The 25,339-nt window shown below is 44.2% G+C and overlaps 1 protein-coding gene across 1 annotated transcript in view; it reads left to right on the top strand.

Annotated features, from left to right (window-relative positions):
* ARHGAP15 (Rho GTPase activating protein 15) overlaps nucleotides 1–25,339 on the top strand; it is a 1,188,983-nt gene that overhangs the window by 671,876 nt on the left and 491,768 nt on the right. The window contains exons 8-9 of the mRNA XM_073647243.1: nucleotides 16,738–16,836; nucleotides 24,423–24,540. Coding sequence (XP_073503344.1) covers nucleotides 16,738–16,836; nucleotides 24,423–24,540 — 217 coding nt within the window. The remainder of the gene's footprint in view (nucleotides 1–16,737; nucleotides 16,837–24,422; nucleotides 24,541–25,339) is intronic.

Below are 25,339 nucleotides of genomic sequence, written 5' to 3'. Positions count from 1 at the left end.
GGCCATCTATAATAAGCTCCACCAGATTTAAAATTACTAATCATGTTTATCTGTATCTTGACTGGAAAATAATTTGGGCTTTGTAGCAGTGTGCAGCACTGATCCTATTAGGCCATCTATACTGAAGCTTCACCAGATTTAAAATTAATAATAATTTTTAGCTGCATCTAGCCCGGAAAATAATTTTGGGGCTCCGAGATGCGCAAGACACATAAGTGCCTTCTTGCTGCACTACCTGCAGCATGACCCTCATATTGTCAGAATTCGAAGTAATCATGACTACTGGGTTGCCACACTCTTAGATCCCCCAAACTTTTCGATCAACCTTTTCATTTTAATAAAGACCAAAAAAATGGTCTTTTTTGAAATTATAAGCATTAGCAGGTTGTTAGAAACTGAAATCAAACAGTTTTCAACTCAAAACTTTATTCTAGGTGATGTTACATTTTCACATAGGACCCCTTGTTCGAAAGGAGCTTCTGAACTCTCTCGTCCATTGAATTTGTCAGGTTTTGGATGGTTTCTGCTTCAATTGTTTTGCATGAGGACAGAATACCCTCCCAGAGCTGTTGCTTAGATGTGAACTACCTCCCGCCATCATAGACACTCCTTTTAATGATGCTCCAAAGGTTCTGAATGGGGTAGAGGTCAGGGGAGCATGGGGGTCACACCATAAGTTTGTCCCCTTTTATGCCCATATCAGCCAGAGATGCAGATGTTTTATGTGCAGCATGAGATGGTGCATTATCATGCAAAAAAATGATCTTGCTGTGAAATACACGGTTCTTCTTCTTGAACCATGGCAGGAAGTGCTGTTTGAGAAAATCCACATACATTATGGAGTTCATCTTTAGCACCTTCAGGGATCCTAAAGGGGCCGACAATCTCTCTCCCCATGATTCCAGCCCAAAACATTACTCCACCTCCTCCTTGTTGGCGCTGTAGCCGTGTTTGCGTGGGGTGTCCATCAACCAGCCATCCTCCACTCCATCCATCTGGACCATCGAGCGCTGCACGGCACTCATCCGTGAACAAAACAGTTTTGAAATCAGTCTTCATGTAATGTTTGGCCCACTGGAGCCGTTTCTGTTTGTGTGAAGTGGATAGAGGAGGTCGACAGGATGGCGTATGCACAGCTGCAAACCTCTGAAGGACCCTGCATCTTGTTGTTCGGGGGACGTTGGAGGCACCAGCAGCTTCAAAAACTTGTCTGCTGCTATGACAAGGCTTTTTTGCCGCTGCTCTTTCAACCTGACGTAATTGCCTGTAGGAAAGAGTCCTCAATTTGCCCTTATCAGCACGCACACGTGTGTACTGTGAATCAGCTACATACTTCTTGATTGCCAAGACACTTCATCCTGATCATCGCACAATGTTGATTGTAGTCATGCCTTGACCTAAACACTCCACAATTTGTTGCTTCTCAGCAGCCGACACATCCTTTTTCTTTCCCATTTTGGCAGAAAATGTAGGCTGCTTAATAATGTGAGACAGCCTTCTTAAGTAGTCTTGCCTTTCATTGGACACACATGCCAAACTAATTAGCACAGGTGTCTGCAATTGCTTACAGTGATATAAAGAGCCCTGACACACATCACCATCAATGAGTTTAACTGACAAACAAACAAATTCTTCCCTTATCACTCCTAAACACTTTTTGCATAATAATTTGGAACACAGTGTACATGTGCTTTTCCACAAAACACCAGTGGTTCACGTAGTGAATCTTACAGTTCTAACTTGCCAACCGTGGTCTGTATGGAGTTGTTCAATAAAGGGCCCAAAATTAAGATAACATAGATGGGAGAGGTCTCTATGAATACGAATTCCTAAGTATTTGATACCCTGTGAGGGCCAGGCAAAGGGAAAGTTGGACTGGATGGAATCCTATATGGATTTGGGGAGGGAGACATTGAGGGCCTCAGACTTCGCTGCATTGATTTTAAAATTTGACCATGTAACAAAGTGATCTATTTCAGCCATAACAGCATGGATGGATATATGTGATTGAGTGATATATACTAGGACATCATCAGCAAATAGAGAGCACTTGTACTCGGTGCCTCCCACCTCAATCCACCTAATATTGGGGTTATGGCGAATTGATGAGAGCAGGTGCTCCGTCACTAGGATGTATAAGAGAGGGGACAGAGAACATCACTGCCTTGTCCCATTGGTGATTGTGAAAGGTGATGAAAATGTTCTGACACGCCCCCTGGGCCTTGGGACACCCGGAGCCGGACCCTTTTTGGTGGATGCTGGTGGTTGTAGTCTCCGTGGCGGCGACCCGGTTCCGTGGCTCAGGGCGGTCAAACCAGTGGCGGAACTATTTATGTGGTTTTGATGTTTAAATGTCTGACTACGCCACCCGTGGATTGCGGTCAGAGTGAACCGCCGCTCCAGGGCAGACCGCTGAGGCTGGTGTTGTGGGTGCAGCAGAGCGTAGCATAACTCCCCACGGGAGGAGTATAGCCTCAGGGCAGTGTATGCGGAGGATGGGGTTGATGGTGCAGGGCAGCAGCAGTAACGACACGGAGTCAGTGATGCAGTCCAGGGCCTTTACTCACAGTTCTTATTATCCAGACCACGTCTGCAGGTAACGGCTGCCCACGTCGTACTGTGCTCACCAGGTGAGGGGCTCAGACAACTCCCAGATAACTTTGGAGCGCTTCACAGGTCCCCCTTTGTGTGTCCTTTGTCTGGCCTTTCTTACCAACCCTTCTGTCCGGCTGCCTCGGGCCTCCTCTTGGTAAACTTGGCGCCAGTTTCCCTGACCCTATGTGGTGCCTTCCTAGCGGGTGTAGCAAGGGGCTGCGCCACATAAAATGTCACAGCCTCCTGTTTCTAGCTGAGGGTCGTTTCCTGCCTCCACTAGTTTCGGGGACCGGTCTCCCCCTTTGGCCTGACCCCTCCACGCAGGTGGATTCGGGCGTGCGGTGGCGACTCGCCCGTCCGCACCCCTAGGATCCCTTCGTTCCTCGTTCCTGGAGCCTTCTCCGCTCCTCTTCCTTCCTTCTCCCTCTTCCAGGCCTGGGCCTCTGTTACTAGGCCCGCCTCCGGAGCAGAGCTCATGCAGAGCCCCTGCTCCCTGCCACTTCTGCTCAGACTTCTCTGCACTGAACTAAGATGGTGCCCACCTTTTATACTCCCTTCTCAATGCACCCAGGAACTGCTTCCTCCCTGCTCCTGCACTACAGGGTTCCCCTTCCTCAGTGTTCCCTCCCCCCACTCCAGCCATTGACAGGGACTGTCGTGCCCATCTCAGGGGCATATTGGTCGCCCTGCCCCACGGCAATGTGGTGTAATGCATGCAGGTGTCGGGTCCTCATCCACACTACATCCTTACCTGAGAGTGAGATATCACACCTCTGGGTGAGGTGCAATACCTCTGTAGCAACCGAGCCCTCAGGGTGCTACAGTTCCATTTATCTTCAGCCTAGGTGACGTATTGCAATACAGGGCCGTGATTTTGGCTATAAAAGGGTCCCCTAGACCCCTACCCCAAGCTTTTTAAGAGAATCATATATGGCGTGCCAGGAGACTCTATGGAATGCTTTCTCAGCATCCAACGAGAGTATCTAATTACAAATTTTTAACTGCATCTAGCCCAGGAAATACTTTGTGCCTAGTAGCAGTGTCTGCTAGTCAGCGGATTATCCCGGCTGTTAAGCAAGCTACACCACCTGTAGTTTGGACACTTAATTTTTTCAAAGGAAATGCTTCGGGACCACGGGATACTCAGTGAAGAGCATCAGGAGGCACCCCAAGGCATAGGGGCTGGGACTGGCAGTAGGATGCCTTGCGGTGGACAGCAGAGCTCGATCCTTATAAAAGCTTTTTAACTGCAGCAGCTTTAGTGGACGCTACTGGAGCTGGAATTACGCGGCTGCTGGCATGAGACTTGCCCTCCAATAGATCCTTGTAAATGGATTTAAAGTGTATTCATTCAAATTAGAGAGACAATTTAAATTAAAAAGCTTAGAGCTGCCTCCACCACAGGGGGGCTCGCTCGACCCACCAGCGGACAGGCACCAGTATTGGGAGAGGGGGGCTGGCCGTCAGGGTTCACCGCGGCTCTGGCACAAACCCGGCGACGCGGAGGTGGCACGGGCAGGAGCGGACTGAACGTGTCGGCTTCTCACTTTTTGGATTTTAGAAGGGCATGACATGCCTAAATCTGTGTCTCCCCCTCCTTTTACTCCTCCACCTCTTTTCTTTTCGCATGACTATATGTACTTGTCACTTTTCCATGTGTTAGTTGTGTCTTCTGAGCAGTTTGTCAGCTTTTGGACACCTTTGAAGGTGTTTTCTATGTGTTTCTATGTGTTTTTGTTTGCCTGCCATTGGTTTTAACGGTGTTCGAAGGTGTTCGACGAACAGTTCGACGAACAGTTCGGCGAACACACGGGTGTTCGACGAACCGAACCGAACTCGAACACTACGGGGGTGGCTCAACACTAGTCTTCACTTCACAGTTGTGCCCTGTCAGGTTTAATAAGTGGGATTTCTTGCCTTATAAATGGTGTTGGGACCATCAGTTGTGTTGTGCAGAAGTCAGGTGGATACACAGCTGATAGTCCTACTGAATAGACTGTTAGCTGCTTTTTTCTTGCTATAATACAAATTCTAAATAAAGAAAAACGAGTGGCCATCATTACTTTAAGAAATGAAGGTCAGTCAGTCTGAAAAATTGGGCAAACTTTGAAAGTGTCCCCAAGTGCAGTTGCATAAACCATCAAGCGCTACAAAGAAACTGGCTCACACGAGGACCGCCCCAGGAAAGGAAGACCAAGAGTCACCTCTGATTCTGAGGATAAGTTTATCCGAGTCACCAGCCTCAGAAATCGCAGGTTAACAGCAGCTCAGATTAGAGACCAGGTCAATGCCACACAGAGTTCTAGCAGCAGACACATGTCTTCAACAACTGTTAAGAGGAGACTTTGTGCAGCAGGCCTTCATGGTAAAATAGCTGATAGGGAACCACTGCTAAGGACAGGCAACAAGCAGAAGAGACTTGTTTGGGCTAAAGAACACAAGGAATGGACATTAGACCAGTGGAAATCTGTGCTTTGGTCTGATGAGTCCAAATTTGAGAGCTTTGGTTCCAACCACCGTGTCTTTGTGCGACACAGAAAATGTGAACGGATGGACTCTACATGCCTGGTTCCCACCATGAAGCATGGAGGAGGAGGTGTGATGGTGTGGGGGTGCTTTGCTGGTGACACTGTTGGGGATTTATTCAAAATTGAAGGCTTACTGAACCAGCATGGCTACCACAGCATCTTGCAGTGGCATGCTATTCCATCCGGTTTGTGTTTAGTTGGACCATCATTTATTTTTCAACAGGACAATGACCCCAAACACACCTCCAGGCTGTGTAAGGGCTATTTGACCAAGATGGAGAGTGATGGGGTGCTACGCCAGATGACCTGGCCTCCACAGTCACCAGACCTGAACCCAATCGAGATGGTTTGGGGTGAGCTGGACCGCAGAGTGAAGGCAAAAGGGCCAACAAGTGCTAAGCATCTCTGGGAACTCCTTCAAGATTGTTGGAAGACCATTTCCGGTGACTACCTCTTGAAGCTCATCAAGAGAATGCCAAGAGTGTGCAAAGCAGTCATCAAAGCAAAAGGTGGCTACTTTGAAGAACCTAGAATATAAGACATATTTTCAGTTGTTTCACACTTTTTTGTTAAGTATATAATTCCACATGTGTTAATTCATAGTTTTGATGCCTTCAGTGTGAATGTACAATTTTCATATTCATGAAAATACAGAAAAATCTTTAAATGAGAAGGTGTGTCCAAACTTTTGGTCTGTACTGTATAGGGAACTGATGTAGCTGTGTAGTCACTCAGTGTGATAGTGAATTGATTGATCTGTAGTTTACTGCAGTAACACACCAGAATAACAGCATTAGTTTTATTCTTCACACACTGCAAAAAAAAAAGGAGGGGCAGTATTAAACCTCTCAGTGCTACTTTTGTTACTAGAACAAAATCCTAAATCCAAGGCTTGTGTATCACAGATAGTGTGCTTCTTACATTGTAAGAAAGGCAAGCCGTATACATCCTGTATATAAGACATATGTATATACTGTATATACAGTACATATATTTTTTTATTTTTTACATTCAAGAGAGAAATGTCCACCAGTGCCACCACAAATGCTTACCATCTGTCTGATAAATAGAATTTTCTTGGACATTACTAAGGCTGTGTTGTCATTACGGAGCTCATAACAGGTTCAATATAGTCCTAAGTGACCTAAGGTTGTTATACACCTTTCTTCTAGGCAGTTGAAGGCTTTTTAGTATAGCACTTTGCAGTGAATTTATTCAACACAAATCATATTCTTTGGGAAGATTAGTTAAAGCTAGTGAATTCGAATTTTAAATGATTTACTCATCTCTAAATAAAACCAATGTTGCCAGTTGCACTCCATATGACCCTAAAGGATGCACATACCATGAGGACTAGTTAGACTAAAAACTGCTAACGCACCAATGTGTCACAATTTTCAAATCTCGTGTGACCTAAAAAGTTCATTTTTTTTTTTACTTTTTTAAATAAATTTAGAATAAAAATACAGATGCCAAATAGTAAGACAATGCATATATGCCAAGAAGAGAGGCTTAGATCAGCATTTCAGCAATTCCTATTTTATTCTATATGGTTAAATGGTCTACTGGCACAAGCAGTTTCACAGTATAGGATGTTGGTATATTAACATATTTTTCTCCGACATGCCTGGTTTCCAGTACTACTACATTTGTGTTAATTTTAGCACTTAAAATATGGACTGACAGAGCTGTGATGTGATGGTACAATTAGGAGCCAAATTGAAAAGATAAAAATAGCATTGCACAGCTAATCTGTGAGGAAGAGAGCGGAGACTGTCTGTACGTTACAAAAGGTTTTATGTATCGGAAGATAACCACGCTGCTCTTTGTAAGTGACTTCAAATCCTTTTGCATATCTATGATTTTATTTTTCATTAGTATCATGATTATTACTATCATTATCACATTTTATCTGGAAATGTTCAAGGGCTTATTTGCAAAAGAACATAAAGGCTGAAGTCGAGGTAGTAAAATGTGCTCTTATGGATTTTGAAGAGGACCTGCACCACTTTTTCCCAAGTAAACATAGTGCAGGAAGCAAACGTCAGGAAGAATAGAATTTAGGCGAAACACCATATTTACCAAAGTTGGCCACACACCTTAGAAATCTATCAGCCAATTGAGTGCTTGACTGACAGCTAATTCTCCTGTAGATAGCTGGACCATCAAGCCAAAATGGAAGGTTTGGCTGACCCTCATCTAATAATCTAATATGCATGGCCAGTTGAAACCATGGAGTGTCTGAAAAGGAGAGTGTGGCTTTATACTCACAAAAAATGTGACTTAGGCTTTGTTAATGGCCATACATACAATATTAAGGCAAAGTACTTGGTGGTTACACATCAAAGAGTTGTTCTCATGTTGCTCATCAGGAGTGCACCGCTTCCTGCATCCCAGGGGGTGGTGGACTCCTGTTTAAGTGACATTTTTGACAATCCGCATGGTCCATACTTTATACTCTACAATGTTATAAACAGAAATAGCTTTGCATTTGCATCATCGGAGGATCGCAGAGGCACGGTGATCCGGCCAGCTTCAGAGCAGCACTTACAAGCTCTATAGATAACAGCTAATAATAAGCACTGCACACCTTCCCTAAGAGAACCACCCCTCCCCCAATAGACTGTAAAGGTATAGAGTACCCTTAGAATAGAGCTGTAAACAATAAAATAAAAAATCCCTCTGTTCTGCAAAATAGAGAGGATTATTGAAAGCAAGTAAAATTCAAAGTTGTTTCTTTTTAACAAGTGACGCGCCCCCTGGGCCATGGGGTACTCGGTAGCCGGGCCGGTCGGTGCTGGGGGATGTCACGGTGGCAGTGACCTGGTCCGTGACCCAGGGCGGTCAATTAAAGGGGAAATAAAAAAAGGGAATTAAAGTTTTTAGAGATAATGTTCGCGACGCCACCTGTGGTATGCGGCTATATGGAGCCGCCGCTGCTGTGCAGATGCACTGGAGCTGATGGTGATGCAGAAGAGTTGGTTCAGCTCTCTACAGGCAGTGTATGATGATGTTATGAGGTAGAAGTTGTTGGTGCTGTGTAGTGCAGGGCTGGTAGTTGTGCAGCAATAATTCCAGGACACAGTGGGGTGCAGTCTTCAGGTTTTACTCACAGTTGTTCAAGACTCCAGGTCACAAGGGCCAGTGTGTAACCTCCCACGTCATCCTGTGTCCTCCAGGAAAGGGGTTCAGCAACTCTCAAGTCTCTCAGGAGTACTTAAACGGGACCCCGTTTTATGTGCCTTTCCCAGTCGTCTTCCCTGAGCTGGCTCTCGCTCTCCTGCCCTGTACCTCACAATCAGTGGCCCAAGCCAGTAGCCTCAGGTCTTGTCAGGCGACGTGCAGTCCCCTGGACCCTATGCGGGGCCACCTTTTCGAGAATGTAATTGTGGCTGTTGGCTGTAGCACCTTGAAAATGCAGCAGCCTCCGGTTATCTAGCTGAGCCTGGTTGTTCTCCACTAGTTTTAGGGGCCGGTCCCCTCTGCGGCCTGATCCCTCCATGTCCGTGTAGATTCGGGCGCACGGGTGGCTTCCTGCACTCACCGTGCCCCTGGGATCCCCTCTGTCTTCCTCTGGAGCCTTCCCTCTGCTCCCGTCCTCTCTCGCTCTCTCTCCTGGGCCTCTCAGACTAGGCCCGACTCCTCTCTCTCCTGAGCGGAGCTCCTTCTGAGCTCCCACTCCCAACTGTCTCTCCTCTGTACTGACCTCTCACAACTGACTGACTGTTTCTAGATGGTTCTCCTACTTCTTATAGTCTTCCTGACAGCGCTCCCCTGATCTACTTCCTCCACCCACACCCACTACATGGTTCCACCCTCCAGCTAGGAACCAGGGACTGTGTTCTCCCTTAGGAGCAATCTCGCCATTCCCTACTGAAATGGAGTGTGTTGGATGCGGGTGTGTGGGTCCCGGGTAGTACTCCCTCCTTACCTGAGAGTGGGTATCACACCTCTGGGTGAGATGCAGTACCTCTGTGGTGACTGAACCCGCAGGGGCACCACACAAGCACTTTGCAATATTAATAATTTATGATGATTAGAAAACCACCTTACAGTTTGGTAGGTACAAAATAGAGTTCACAAAAATATTTGTTCACACAAATAACACCTGAAAAGCACCACTCCAGCGGTGTTTTTTCAGCCCTGGAGTGGTGCTTCTAAACTAAGTTTCCTGACCGTAGCTTTATATTCACCCTCCAATGTCTTTACTAGTGATGGGTGAGCACTAAAGTGCTCGGGTGCTCGATGCTAAGGTCGAGCACATTGGAATACTCTGGTGCTCGACCCGAGCAACAATCCCAATGAAAGTCTATGGAAAACTATAGCATTTTTCAGGCGGCTCCCCCCGGCGGTCTGCAGAGGGCCTAAAAATTGCTCAAATCTATGGGAACATTGCTCAAATGACATGGGAACAGCATGAGGAAGACCCCTGGAAGCATTTCTGATGCCCAGGTCACTACTGTGAACAACGTTCTCAGAGGAATTACGCCACTTTTACGGACTCACAATAAAACATACAAAAATGAAACCAAAATGGATTTTCCTGGGAAATATGTTAAGGAACATCCTTTCCAGGGTAATGACTTGTATATAAAGCAAAATAAATAACCAAAAACAAAAATACTCCTCCACACCTTGGGCTATGTTCACACGTAGCGTTTTTGATGCATTTCTGCACTTTTGCATTGCTTTCCACCGTGACAAATGCGTTCACCGGAAATGTCATTTTAACATTTTACAACCTTATCTGGCCATGTGGTGCGTGAGACATGATCAGACACATTCTGTTTCATTTATGAAGGAGAGACACTGAAAGTCACTATTTTTATAGTGCCACCAGGCGGCCTTTACTATTCTTAAAGGGCCAGCAGTCGGCCCTCACTATTCTTAGAGAGCCATCAGTCAGCTATGCTTTGTTGTTCCCATTACTAAAGAGTGGGTCTCCTATACTGTTATTGTGTATGCAGTGAGTGGCAGGGGGGCCCAAAATTTGGACGCACCCCAATACCCCTTTGAAAATTTGGACGCACCCCAATACCCCTTTGAAGAGACTTTGTTTTCAGGAGGCCCTCATCTATGTTCCCATTATTAGGAAGTGGGTCTCCCATACTGTTTGCATATGCAGTGAATGCAAGGGTTGCCAAAAATTTGGAGGCTCTCCAATGCCCCTTGGAAAAGACATGAAGGTCAGAGGGCCTCCTGAAAACAATGTTCCAATTATTAGGAAGTGGATCTCCCATAGTGTTGGCCTATGCAGTGAATTCAAGGGTTGCCAAAAATTGGGAGGCACTCCAATGTCCCTTGGAAAAGACGTGGAGGTGGGCCTCATATAAAAATGTTCCCATTAAAAAGCGGGTCTCCTACACTTGTAATGCCCATGCACTAAGTGTATGGGCTGACAAACATTTACCCCTGGGGAGTATACATGAACATACTGTATAAAAAAAATGTTTTACGGGCATCATAAACACCCTTTAAAAAAATTATGTGGTTTTTGCATCACGGACCACGGTCACCCTGGTGATATCGTGGTGGAGGATGAGGATGAGGAGAAGGAGGAGGACAAGAGCAAATAGCCAAAATCAGGAAGGGTATACCCATGTGTGGGTGTGAAAAGGTGCATGGGAATATACCTCCCAAAAAAAGACACTGGATTTGAGTTTATGCTACGCTGCTATCACTCGGTGGTGTTGAGAAGTCTGGCCCAATCCAACCCTTGTTCATTTTTATAAGAGTCAGCCTGTCAGCATTTTCAGTTTCAGTTATAATTCTACCCGCGGCACTAAAAACCCGCTCTGATAAAATGCTAGCGGCAGGGCTGGCCAGGACCTCTAAGGCATAGAGAGCCAGTTCATTCCACGTGTCCAGCTTGGATACCCAATAATTATAAGGCACAGAATAATCACGGAGGACGTTGGTACGATTGGCAAGGTACTCCTTCAGCATCTTCCCAAACTTTGCACTCCTTGTGAGAGTACCCAGCGCCTCAGGGCCTGGGCGATGGGAGGGACGGAGAAAATTCTCTCAGAACTTTGACAGTGTTCCCCTGCCTCTGCTGGATTGGAGTTGTGTCTCTCTCGCATGTACTCCGTGGTTGTCCAACGAACTGTGACCTCTGCCACCAGATGGGAATTTTTTTAATACTTCCGCAACAAGGGCCTGCTGGTACTACCCCATTTTTGTAGACCTGTCCGCCTCAGGAACAAGATATAGAAAGTTCTCCTTGTAGCGCGGGTCTAGAAGTGTCAACAACCAGTAATGACTGTCACCCAAAATTTTTAGAACGCGATGGTCACGGACAAAGCAGCGTAACATAAACTCAGCCATGCGTGCCAGACTGCTAACAGGCAAGACTTCCGTGTCCTCACCAAGAGGAGGACTGACCATTCTCTCCTCCTCCTCCCTATCCTTAGGCCATCCACGCTGAAGAGACAGTATGACAGTTGTGCAGGTAGTACCTTCTATAGCACAGGAAACTAGCTCCTGTTCTTCCTCCTCCTCCTCCTCTTCCTCTTCCTCACTGTCACCCAATCCACATTGGGATGAGATGTGGCTGGGCTGTGTGTAATCACCCTGTATGGTTCCTTGCTCCATCTCATCATGCTCCGCCTGCAGTGCACCCTCTTTGATTGTGAGCAGAGAGCGTTTCAGAAGACAGAGAAGCAAGATGGTGACGCTAATTATGGCGTCATCACCCCTCACCATCTTGGTAGAGTCCTCAAAGTTTTGAAGGATGGTACATATGTCGGAAATCCATGTCCACTCCTGAGGTCTTGTGTGTGGAGTCTGAACTGAATAAAGACGGCTTTGATGATGCTGGTAGTCAACAACTGCCCTCTTCTGCTCATAAATCCTTCTCAACATCTGTAGTGTAGAGTTCCAATGCGTGGGGACATCACACACCAGTCGGTGAGCCGGAAGCTGCAAACGCTGCTGAAGCACGGCAAGGGCAGTGGAAGTTGTAGCTGACTTGCTAAAATGGGCACACAGGGGGCGTACTTTGACAAGCAGATCCGGCAGCTCCGGATAGGTTTTGAAAAACTGCTGAACCATGAGGTTAAGCACATGGGCCAGGCATGGTACATGTGTGAGCTCGCCTCGCCTCAGAGCTGTCACCAGGTTCTGGCCATTGTCACACATGACCATGTCTGGCTGTAGATTCAGCGGTGTGAGCCATAGTTTTGCCTGATCTTTCAGAGCTGTACACAACTCTTCAGCGTTGTACGGTTAGCTTCTGCACAGCCTCACATCCTGTTGCTGTTTGGCCGAGGCAGTGCTGCAGTGCTTCCAGCTTGTGACTGATGTGGTCATTTTGGAGATGGAGACTGAAGAGGAGGAGGAGGCTCAGGAGGATGAGGTGCAGGAGCGGTAGACTGTGGGGGCAACCCTGATTGACCTAGGGCCCGCAATCCTCGGCATCGGGAGGATGTGTTCCGTCCCAAGGTCCGACTGGGTCCCGGCTTCCACTATGTTGACCCAGTGTGCCATCAGCGAGATGTACCGTTCCTGCCCACAAGCACTTGTCCACGTGTCCGTGGTTAGGTGGACTTTCCCAGTAACTGCATTGTTGAGGGTATGGCTAATGTTGTGGGACACGTGCTTGTGTAATGCGGAGACAGCACACCAGGAGAAATAGTGGCGGCTGGGGACCGAGTACCGAGGGACGGCTGCCGCCATCAGGTTCCGGAAAGCTTCAGTCTCCACGAGCCTAAAAGGCTACATCTCGAGAGCAAGCAGTCGCAAAATGTGTGAATTTAGTAGTGTGGCCTGTGGGGTGTTGGCTGAGTATTTGCACTTGCGTTCCAAGGACTGGGGTAGGGACAACTGAACGCTGCACTGGAACAAGGATGTGGACGTGCTTGCTGATGGTGCTAGTCAAGAGTGTGCAACGACAGGCGCAGGGCGAGAGACATCTTCACATGCACCATGGACAGGGAATTGGCTTGCATGCACAACAGCGGAAGAACCAGTGGTGCCACCCACAGACACTGTTCCTGGACCCTGGGGTTTGGCCCACAAAGTTGGGTGCTTTGCTGCCATATGCCTGATCATGCTGGTGGTGGTCAGGCTGGTAGTTTTGCTACCCCTGCTGATGCTAGCCTGGCATGTGGTGCAAATGGCCTTTTTGGGGTTATCGGCAGAGTCTTTAAAAAACAACCAGACTAGGGAAGACCTAATAGTTGAACTGGCAACTTGGTGTTACGGGGAACGGTTGCCATCCTTCTGTCTGTGGCCACCACACTGATTCTTCCTGCCTGTTGGGGTGCTCTGCCTCCCTCCCCCTGTGTGCTGCTGTCCTCACTCTGCATGTCCTCCTGCCAGGTTGGGTCAGTTACTATATCATCCACCGTCTTCCACTTCCGCACCCTGGTCTCATCATCGTTGTTGCCTTCGTATGACCATGGCTGCTCAAATATTTGGGCATTGCTACATGTGATCTCCTCTTGCCCCTTTTCAAGTGGACGGGGCGAGAGGCCCGAATCTATAAATGGAAAAGTGTACAGCTCTTCGGAGTGTCCAAGTGTGGGATCAGTTGTCTTTGGGCACTCGGCATGGTGGGAGGAAGGACAATCAGGGTGAGGAATATGCGGTCCCGACTCACGGCTACTGATACTTGACCGTGTGGAAGCCTGTAGGTAACTATTTTGAACAGCCACCTTGTGTCAATAGCTTCACTGATACACTGAAACAAAATTTCAATGGAGGCCAGAAATGGCAGAATTTCCAGCGCAATTAAATGTGATCCGTGTGACGGACAAACCACAGTTTTAAATAGCTGGATTTTTACCGCTGTAATATAGAAAGGACCTGGCTGTATTCTGCAGTGCCAACAAGCAAATGTCACAGAAAAATGGTGTTCTCTGGATTCTTTTTAAGCAAATAATCAGGATTAAGATAAAAAAAAATGATTCCTGGCCACTGATACCTGGGGCTATTTCTACAAATATCTGTAAAAGCACCAGCAGACAGAACTGGAATGGACCTTATTGCTATATGCACTGCAGTCTGCTATATACACTGCCAGCCTAGCACTGATATCTCTGCAGCTGGATTAGTCCTCAGAAGGACTGTTAGTTGAGATAGATATGTAGAGAATCTTGTGGAATACCAACACTAACTAAGAAACAACCAAATCTCTCCCTAACTCAGCAGCACCTCTCCCTACTCTGCCTGATTGTGGAGTAGACTGACGAGCACAGTGGCGCCAGGTCTGATATAGACCTGATGACGCTGTGCGGCCAGCCAATCACTGTAATGCCACAACCAACATGGCTGTGGCATTACAGTGTGTGGCAGACAATCCCTGCATGTTGGTTGGTTCTCTAAAGAGCGCCAAACCTGCAAGGAGGGCACCCGAGCATCCGCCCGAGCATCTCGGAAGTACTCGGCGAGCTCCGAGCATCTCGAGTACTGAGATACTGGGGCGATTACCGAATACTTGCGAGTATGCTCGCTCATCACTAGTGTTTACCTTTTTTCGGCACCGCTCTGTTCCTGCGACACCTTCTTGTGACCGCAACGTCACAAGAGCCAGAATGAGACTTTCATTGGCTTGTAATGAGTTGTGACCTCTGGCTCGCTCCATGAAACAATGGCGGAGACCAACTGAAGCGGCAGTAATAGAAGGGGAAGACTGTGGATTTTAAGCATAAGAGTAGGGGCAGGAACCTTAGATAAGAAGCACCACTCTAGTGGTAAAAAAAAAAAAAGTGGTGATTGAAAGTGAAGGAGAACTGTGGCTCTCTTGCCACTTATTGAATGAAGCAATCCTAGAACTCAATTCTGATCCTTTCAAGATCCTTGCCACATAGCTCAAGATATAAATCCAAAACAGAATCTTCTCCAAAAGCTGTCTGCAGATGGAGCTCTTTTCAGTTATCAGGTTCTTTGCCCCTTATCAAGAAGGAGATCGGTTAGCTTGGTCAGTGGTTTTTGACGGAAACATAAGGCTTAAAGTTTCTTTTTGACGAGAGCAACAAGCTGCCATTAGCATTGAGGCACAAAACATGGTGGTTGCACATCAGGGTTGAGGCGCAGAACTTGGAGGTTACCAGCATCAACAAGAAAAGCCTTGTGACACCATTAACAATGTAGTTCAGAAAATGAGGTTGTTTCACTTAGCAGGCAGGCTCAGCCACTGTCTTAGGTCATCTTGTCTTGCAACTGACCACTATACAGACAAGCTAGAAGGGGTCTGCAACTGCTTACAATATCTAGGAGGCCTCTTTCACTGGGTGTTCACCTCAGCAGTCTCAGGAGGTGCACAAGGCTGCCTCATTATATAACCTGGCTTCACCTAGAACAGACAAAACTAAAAATAAAAAAAAACTAGCAAATAAAATGTAGTAAGTAAATATATAAATAGTAATCGTACATATAAATATCTTGGGAGACTTAGTTAACACTATTTTGACCAAAAGTTGAAAAGGTCACCCCACCACTACAAAGTGTACCCAATCAGGACAATCATTTCTCTAATATTAAACCTTTCTATGCATCAGCAGACCTCAAAATAGATGGCAGAGCAGGACTTAGACCTGATTGTTCAGACACCTGCCCATGGAAAGCTATATAGACAAAATGCCCAACTCAAAAACTGGGAGCCGCACCCCTGTTGGAACCAAGAACAAAAAACTAAAGCAAAACCAAATGAGCGGGAACATATGTTGTTGTAAGTACAATGTGCAGCTGCACGTTCACACTGTGGCCATTTAACAGACAAAACCTAAGATAAAAACTGAATGAGCAAATACTATGTATTAAGTAAATTAATAAGTAGCAATAGTACATATAAATAACATAAGGAACTTAGTTAACATTATTTTGATCAAAAAAGCGTAAAAAGCCATCCCACCACGACAAGGTGAACCCAATCGAGGAGGTCCTATCTTCTAGTATTAAACCTCTCTGGGTCAGCAGACCTCAAAATAGATGGAGGCAGAGCAGGACCCAGACCCAACTGTTCAGATACCTGCCTGTGGGAAGCTATGTAGATGAGATGCCTAGCTCAAAAAGGGGAGCAACACCTATCTAGAACAGAATCTGTGGAGAGCAATGCCCCAGTGTCCTTAAAGACACCGTACATGCAGTGAACCATATTTACGGATCTCCTTTCCACGAAATAGGACACTAATAAATAGCAAGTAAAATAAAGAGGTCCTTTTACAGAGTTTGCATCTGAACATTCTTTTTTATAAAGATGATAGTCTGAAATAAATTGCTGATAGAAAGTAAACTAGTTATTAGCTATTTCTACAAAGTCTTCTGAGTCATATGAGATTTTTGATTGTTTTACAGGTTTCCTCTGGAAAGTATCATGTCGAAATATCAGTTTCTGAGCTATTTAATGCCAAATAAAATAAATGTTACTGTATTATGTAATTGTATTAGATCATGTTTAGATTCCTTTTGTACTTTTATATCTAATTTACGAAGTTTCCACCCTTGACTTAGCATCTTGATTGTAAAAAAAAAACTGTATTGATTTTCAAAGTGAAGGCTCCTTGGGCTTGTTAGTATGAAAGTAAAGAAATTCCCATGCATTGGGCATGTTTGGTCTACATAAATAATCTTTCAACAGTCCGCTTGCTTACAATAAAATTTCTCTCCTTAGATCACAACAGAATCAGGAAATGAGTTCCTTCTACAGTCAGACGCAGACGTTACCATACAGGAATGGTTCTGTGCGATCCGAAACGCAATTGACAGCTTGGTATGTATTGCTTTGTTACCTTTTTCGAGAAAAGAGAAGGAAAAAAAAAAGTTTTTAGAGGGACGGTGTGTTTATACAGTTTAGTGGATGGATGAAATGACAGATATGCAGACAAAAACAAACAGCGTGAGCCGTCAATAATTAAATAATTAGGTCTTGATTATTTGGAGAATTAGTCATTTGCTTTGACGTCCTGGGAAGGTTATGTTCTCTAAGTGACAGCTCTGTAACTTTTACAGCACAAAAAAAACTTTTGTTCTTTGATTTGCAAGCCGTGGTTTGTTTCATGCACAAGAGAAAAAGAACTTTGCATTAAATGGGGGTATATCAGGTATTTAAAGAAAAATATTGGAAATGTTTTATTTTTTCAGATCACAATCTGTATTACAAAAACAAAATTGGTAAGCTTGCAATTTTCATATTGGCCACTGGGGCTGTTTAAGACTCATACTTCCTGTCCTTTCAGGAAGAATTTACAGCAGCTTCATAGAATCATAGAATCATAAAAATGGTAGAGTTGGAAGAGACCTCCTGGGTCATCTGGTCCAACCCCCTGCTCAAAGCAGGATTCACTAGATCATCTCAGACAGATGTCTGTCCAGCCTCTGTTTGAAGACGTCCATTGAAGGGGAACTCACCATCTCTCGTGGCCGCCTGTTCCACTCATTAATCACCCTAACTGTCAAAAAGTTTTTTCTAATATCTAATCTGTGTCTCCTCCCATTTAGTTTCATCCCATTGCTTCTAGTCTTTCCTTGTGCAAATGAGAATAAAGATGATCCTTCTACAATGTGACAGCCCTTGACATATTTGTAGACAGCTATTAAGTCTCCTCTCAGTCTTCTTTTTTGCAAGCTAAACATTCCCAAATCCTGCAACCGTTCCTCATAGGACATGGTTTGCAGACCAGTCACCATTCTGGTCGCTCTTCTCTGAACTTGCTCCAGTTTGTCTATGTCTTTTTTAAAATGTGGTCCCCAAAACTGTACACAGTATTCCAGATGAGGTCTGACCAAAGAGGAGTAAAGACCGATAATGACTTCACGTGATCTAGACTGTATGCTTCTGTTAATACATCCCAGAATTGTATTTGCCTTTTTTGCTGCTGCATCACACTGTTGACTCATGTTCAGTCTATGATCTATTAGTATACCTAAGTCTTTTTCACATGTACTGTTGCTTAGCTCTATTCCTCCCATTCTGTATATGCTTTTTTCATTTTTATTGCCCAGATGTAGTACTTTGCATTTTTCCCTGTTAAAAACCATTCTGTTGGTTGCTGCCCACTGCTCCAGTTTATTTAGGTCTTTTTGAATCCTCTCTCTCTCTTCTCTAGTATTAGCTATCCCTCCTAGCTTTGTGTCATCAGCAAATTTAATCAGTTTACCCTCAATTCCTTCATCTAAATCATTGATAAAGATGTTGAACAATACAGGTCCCAGGACGGAGCCCTGTGGTACCCCACTTGAGACATTCATCCAGCTGGATGTGAAGCCATTTACAACCACTCTTTGAGTCCGATCACTAAGCCAGTTATGAATCCACCTAACAGTTGCCTGGTCCATTGCATACTTGGTCATTTTTTCAATAAGGATGGTGTGAGATACTTTGTCAAATGCTTTGCTGAAGTCAAGATATACTATATCTACAGCATTTCCCTGATCCACCCAGTCAGTGATTCTGTCATAGAAGGAAATTAAGTTAGTCTGACATGACTTGTTAGTTACAAACCCATGCTGACTCTGGTTAATCACTTCATTCTTATCCATGTACTTACATACATGTTGTTTAATAATTTGTTCAAAGATCTTTCCTGGTATAGAAGTCAGACTCACCGGCCTATAGTTCCCTGGGTCCACCTTCTTCCCCTTTTTGAAGATAGGAACAACATTTGCTCTTCTCCAGTCTTCTGGGACTTCTCCTGTTCTCCAAGAATTTTCAAAGATTATGGAGAGTGGTTCTAAAATTTCTTCTACGATCTCCTTCAGTACTCTGGGGTGTAATTCATCTGGACCTGGAGACTTGAACTCATTTATGTTAGCTAAATATTCCCTCACAATCTTTCTGTTTACAGATAACTTGGATTCCTCTATTCCTTTAAAAGGACAGTGAAGATCAGTTGATGTTACATTTTCTTTCTGAGAGAAAACAGATGCAAAATAGGAATTAAAAAGTTCGGCCTTCTCAACATCCTCTCTTACCATTTCTCCATTTTCATCCTGTAAAAATCCTATAGCATCTTTGACTTTTCTTTTACTTTTGACATACCCCCAAAATCCTTTTTTATTGCTTTTGACATCTCTTGCAAGCCTTAATTCATTGTCAGCTTTAGCTAAACTGATACGTGCCCTGCAGGATCTGCAGACTGCATTATAATCTTCTTTAGATATGCCTCCCTCTTTCCATTTAATAAACATTTCTTTCTTTCTTTTTAGCATGTGTTTAAGTTCTGTGTTCATCCATCCTGGTTTCCTTAAATGCTTCCCATTCTTCCTACTTTTCGGGATTGTTAACGATTGTGCTTTGAGAATCTCATTTTTAAAAATTTCCCATCCTTCCTGGACATTTTTGTCCTTAAGGACATCCAGCCATTGGATCCCTCCTATTCTCTTTCTGAGTCTCTTAAAATCTGCCTTTCTAAAATCTAACCTTGAAGTTTGAGTCTTCACATGTCTTCCTCCTCTAGTTATACAAAATTCTATAATAGCATGATCGCTGCCTCCTAGGGTCCCAGCCACCTTTACCTCCTCAACCATTTCCTCCCGGTTTATAAGGATTAGATCCAAAGTAGCAGATCCCCTTGTTTTCTCCCCTACCTTTTGGAAGATAAAGTTGTCAGCAAGAGAGGATAAGAATTTGCTTGACCTGTTAGTTTTACTTGAGAGATATTCCCAAGAAATGTCTGGATAGTTGAAATCTCCCATGACCACTACGGCATATTTTTTGGAGAACTTGGTCATTTGATACAAAAAGAGTTCATCCATATCTTCAGCTTGCCCAGGTGGCCTGTAGTAAATGCCTACAATGGTGTCCTTTCCGTTGTTCTCTCCTTGTATTCTTACCCAAACAGTTTCCACAGAACTCCCAGTCTCTGAAGCTTCAATCTCTGTGCAGATATACGCTTTTCTAACATACAATGCAACACCTCCTCCTCGTTTATCAAGTCTGTTTCTTGCAAATAAGTTGTATCCTTTTAGCCTTTTATTCCAATCATGTGTATCGTCCCACCAAGTTTCAGTGATTCCAATGACATCATATTCCTTTTCCTGCATTAGTAGTTCCAATTCTCCTTGTTTGTTGCCCATGCTTTGTGCATTTGTATAAAAACATTTTAGTTTGTGATTGGTTTCTCTTCCTCCCATATTTTTATTATTTAGATTTTTTTGTCTTTGTTCTTCTTTTCCACTTCCAGTAGCAGAGATCTCAATAGTATTTGTCAGCTGTATGGCTTTTTCTGGCCTTTTGCTTCCCTTCTCACATTGTTCTAGTTTAAAGCTCTTCTGATGAGTGTAGCAAGGCGACTTCCAAATACATGTTTTCCAGTCTTCGCAAGGTGCACCCCATCTCTATCAAGTAGTCCATCGTATAGGTAATTCATTCCGTGATCCAGAAATCCAAATCCTTGTTGACAGCACCATCGACGTAGCCAGTTGTTCACCTGTAGAATCTTATTCCACCTCATTGTTCCATGGCCATCCACTGGGAGGATGGATGAGAAGACCACCTGCGCTCCCAATTCTTTCACTTTCTTGCCTAAGTCTTCAAAGTCACTGCAGATGGTTTCCAGGTCCTTTCCTGCGGTGTCATTTGTCCCCACATGTATTAGCAGGAATGGGTAGTGATCTGTAGGTCTGAAGAGTCTTGATATCCTGTCAGACACATCTTTAATTTTTGCTCCTGGAAGACAGCACATTTCTCTTGAGGTTATGTCTGGTCTGCAGATAGCGGCCTCTGTTCCTCTTAACAGGGAATCCCCCATGACCACCACTCTCCGTTTTTTCTTCACAACATTCTTCTTTCTCCATCCAGGAGGATTCTGAGGGCTTACAAGGTTATTCATTGCTGGCAAAGTCTTATTTTGCTGTATTTCTTCATGGTTCTCCTGCGTGAGAGCCTGGTACTGGTTCCTGAGCAGTATGGGTGCTGACTGCCTCTCGATCCTCCTGCTTCTGTGGGTCACATGCTTCCATTCCTCTGTTTCGTCAGGTGCAGTTCGAATTTCTTCTCTTTCTGAATCATGAAGAGATAATTCTGCTCTGTCTAAGAACTCTTCACCTTCCTTAATGATTTTCAAGGTAGTTAACCTCTCTTCTAGATTTCGCAACTTTTCCTCCAACAGGGACACAAGCTTGCATTTCTGGCATGTGAAGTTTGGCTTTTCCACTGGCAAGTCTGTGAACATGTAGCAGGATATGCAGCTCACCAAATGGCTCCTGGACTCTTCCATGTTCTTATTGTTAATGTTCTGAAAACAGTGAAAAAAGCTTAAAAAAAAAGCTTCAAAATGCCGGCGCGCGGTTTACCGATGTCCTCTTTTCAGCTCCAACAGCCAAAATCCAGTGTTCTTTGAGCTCGCGGAGACTCTTCACTTACCCCAAAATGCAGTGGGAATATGCCAATTATCTCCTCAGGATTCCTCCCCTGGTTTACCAATGTCCTCTTTTCAGCTCCAACAGCCAAAATCCAGTGTTCTTTGAGCTCGCAGAGACTCTTCACTTACCCCAAAATGCAGTGGGAATATGCAAATTATCTCCTCAGGACTCCTCCTCATCAGAGGAAGGATTCCAATGTTATGTGACACCTGTATTGTCACGGGTGTGTCAAAAGTGACAGACGGTCGCCCTGCAGTGGTGTGCAGGAGATCTCCACGTTTGGCAATGCATAGATAGGAGGCTGTGTTTAGGAACCAGCGACTACCTCCCTTTAGTCTGGGTGTATATATACCTGATGTGTCTAGGTGGGCGTCGCCGGTTATACTCATTTCTACTTGGAACTTGGCTGAAGCAGCATCACGTCCTCTCTGGAGTCTTGAGGCCGTGTGCCCTGTTGGAGTTTCTTATAAAGCTAAGTTTTTATTCCCCTGAGTTGTCTTCCCCTTTTGTCTTTAGAGTACTAGCGGAGGTTGACTAGTGCTCATCTACTTCCACCCCCAGCTATAGGCTTACGCCAGGGATAGTAGGGCGAGGCACGTGATCCGCGACAGCTGCGGAGGCTGTATAGGGACGTTAGGTGGAGACGGGGTGATGCTAGCCCAGATTAGGAGGTCACCTCTACCCCCTTTCCCTAGTGTCTGGGCTCCCTTTCCCCTCTGTGTTGCACTCACACCTGGCGTGACTCTCTGTTTTGCACTCACACCTGGCGTGACATTTATATAGAGCTGATTACACAAGTTACACAATAGGTGACCCTGCTTCCCTTTCCTTTATAATGAACTTTGCACACGCTCATTAGATGCTTCAATACAAAACATGGGTCAGAATCTGCTCATTGCATGTAATATATGCAAAGATTTAAAGTCTTTTTGAAAACTGCAAGTTTTTCAAATTTTATTTTTAATGCAGATTCTGATATGAAACATTTTTTTTTATTTTTTTCTTTTAAATACATTTAACACAAAAACCTGATTGAAACAATAGGTCAATTTTTGATGACACATTCCCTTTAAGCACTTTTTTTGGATATATTTAGCTACTTAATGAAGGCCTTGGTAGAATTTGGTTTATCTGAAACTGAGAATCATATCTAGTAATGTTTTTTTGGATGATAGCTACTGTCTCCACTGTATACAAGGGATATCATGGAGGTCCATTCAATTCAGTGGTTATCGGTGGGTTTGACACATTGAATATAAGTACTGCAATCCCCCTGCTCGATGGGATGATTAAAAGGCTGCAGGCGGTAGGATTATGTCTTTCTCACAATCACCTTCTGTTAAGGGGTATTGCGTTAGTAAAATTGTTGAAGTTAGTCAATACTTGTTAATATAAAGTATTAAGGCATATTTGTTATATACATGCATCCACACGTTTTTATGCAAATTTCTTTAAAGACTCCAATATCTGACTATACAAATCCAATATATTAATTCAACATGCTAGCAAAATCTTTGTCAGGCTGTAATTCACATCACAACCACTGGGCAACCACACAAACACATAGACCAGAAACATCTCCCAGCAGAGTATCCAAAAATCTTTTTCTTTTTTTTTTTTCAAATCTGGCCATCTGTTGCCGATTATGTCAGAATATCTCAATCCAAAAGAAAAAGTAATGAACACATCTGTAGACCCCCAAGAGCAGTTCATCTCTGAGGAGTTGTCTTAGGAAATGCATTTACTTTAGATGGATATGAGGAAAGTTTGGAAAATTGGTAATTATTAGTGTTCCAGACTTGTAACATTTGAGAAATTTTCATTTTTTCACTGCATAGGGGTTTACAATGCATTTATTATACTGAGACTTTTAAGTTAGCAAAAATGAGAAGATACCAGCATTAAGGAGAATGCCAGGGAATAAATCCTAGGCAAACGTGGAGATGAAAGTGGATATGAGACCTGCGCTGCTGAGGATCCAATATACGATAGGAAACGAGATATGATAAGGATGCGGTTTTATTTGTCAACGCGTTTCGAGGTGATCATACCGCTTCATCAGGAAAAACCACAATGATCCTGATGAAGAGGTATGATCACCTCGAAACGCGTTGACAAATAAAACAGCATCCATACCGCATCAGGATTCCTATCGTATATTGGATCCTCAGCAGCGCGGGTTTTATATCCACTTTCATCGCCAAGTTTGCTTACTATCTGTTTGGTGGATCTGCAGCAGCCATGTTTGTTTAAATCTAACAAAGGGGTTGTGACTTTCACCCCCCCCAGATGAGCAAATCCCGTTTTACTCTTTTCTTTGTAAGACCCTATTGCATTATTTTATTTGTCATTCCAGTTTTAATCTAAACACAAGACATATATCCTCTGATTCTCTTTGCTATATCTGGTGCATGACCTGAAGGGGTGGTCAAACTCATAACTTATCATTTGTGTTCTTTGAGGTAACAGTGTATCAGTTTCATCTGGAATGTTTTCTTTAAATGGGTTTTCTCATCATCATAAAAGCCTAAAATTGTGAAGTTCTTGTAAAAACCTTAAGAATGGAGGGATTTTTAATTCTATTATGTACTGCTTGTTACCCAGCTTACCGTCCACCTTTGCAGTCTATCAGAGGTGGCCAGTTTCCTAGGCAAGGAGCGCAGCACTTGCAAACTGTTTGCAGGGAAGCTTTCATGCATTCCTCTGAAGTTGGCCAGATTGTTGGATACTTTCAGCTTCAATCTCCCATGCACTCCTCCCATACTACAGAGGCAGTAAAGTTCAGGCCAGGGGTTGCAGCTATGCCACTGGTCCAAACTGTCAATCATTCAGGAGGGCACCACCCCTCAGGCACGCAGTATGCCGGGTGGCAGAGGTTTGGTGCACTCATGAGAAGAGTAATATAATTTTTGTACTTGTTATTTAATCTGATTTTCCAATGAAGAAAATAAAAAATCTTTTAAGGTCTAAAAACTTTTCGAATGTGTCTTTCAGGGAATGGTGCAGCCATTTTCAGCACTGAGTATTAATGTCCGGAAGTCTGCCAGCACGGAGATTTTACTTCCAGGGAATGAGCTAAAAGAGAAGAAAAATGAGCTAAGAAAATCACTGGGTATGTATTTTATGTCATCTATCACTTTTATACTATAAATATGGTCTCCTCTGCCCCTGCCCATCCGTTTTGAATATTGCCAAAATTTCTAAAAGGGTTCAAATTTCAGTTCTGAATATTTTTTTTGCCATGTTTACAGCAGTCGGGTCTCCTATTTTTTTTTTTTTTTTTTTAACAAACGTCCAAATCATTTGTGTAGATAGAGAATTAAATAGTAAAAAATGCAATTAGATTAAAAAAATACATCTTTAAAATTCCCAGCTGCAGCAGCAGCCATTGTCACTGCTCTGTGATTTCTTACCCGTCAGTTCAGAAGTGTCGATTCTGCATGTGATAGCTGTAGTCGGTCACCGATCTTGTATGGTATATCCCATCTTCACCAATGAGGCCATTGATTGCTGTGATCATGTGAGCGTGGACAAAACCTCATTGTTGCACAAAAATATGCACAGACCAGCAAGAGACCACCCGAGAGGTGGTTTTGGATCAGTAGGTGGAAAAAAAGGACACTTTTAGCATGTTTTTAGACCCCAAAGTAGCATCATCATAGTATCGTCCCTGCAATGATAATGACTTTATACCTTTTATATTATAAATTTGTATTTCCATTGTCTCATAATCTGTTGGCACATTCTTATGCAAACGACCTCGCAAGTGCATGGGTTTGGTCTTCACTTGCACCGCTCCAGCTTCGCTGTCCTCTTTTTCCTTCTGGAGCCGACCTCCAGCCAGTGATTGACAGGTCCTTCTTCTCTGTGACCTGCTCACACGCAGGGACCATCAATTCAGATGTAGCACC

Source organism: Phyllobates terribilis, unplaced genomic scaffold (assembly GCF_046119375.1).
Source record: "Phyllobates terribilis strain yellow unplaced genomic scaffold, ASM4611937v1 Scaffold_9__5_contigs__length_417890890, whole genome shotgun sequence".
Lineage (NCBI taxonomy): Eukaryota > Metazoa > Chordata > Amphibia > Anura > Dendrobatidae > Phyllobates > Phyllobates terribilis.
This window is presented reverse-complemented; position numbering and strand designations above follow the sequence as displayed.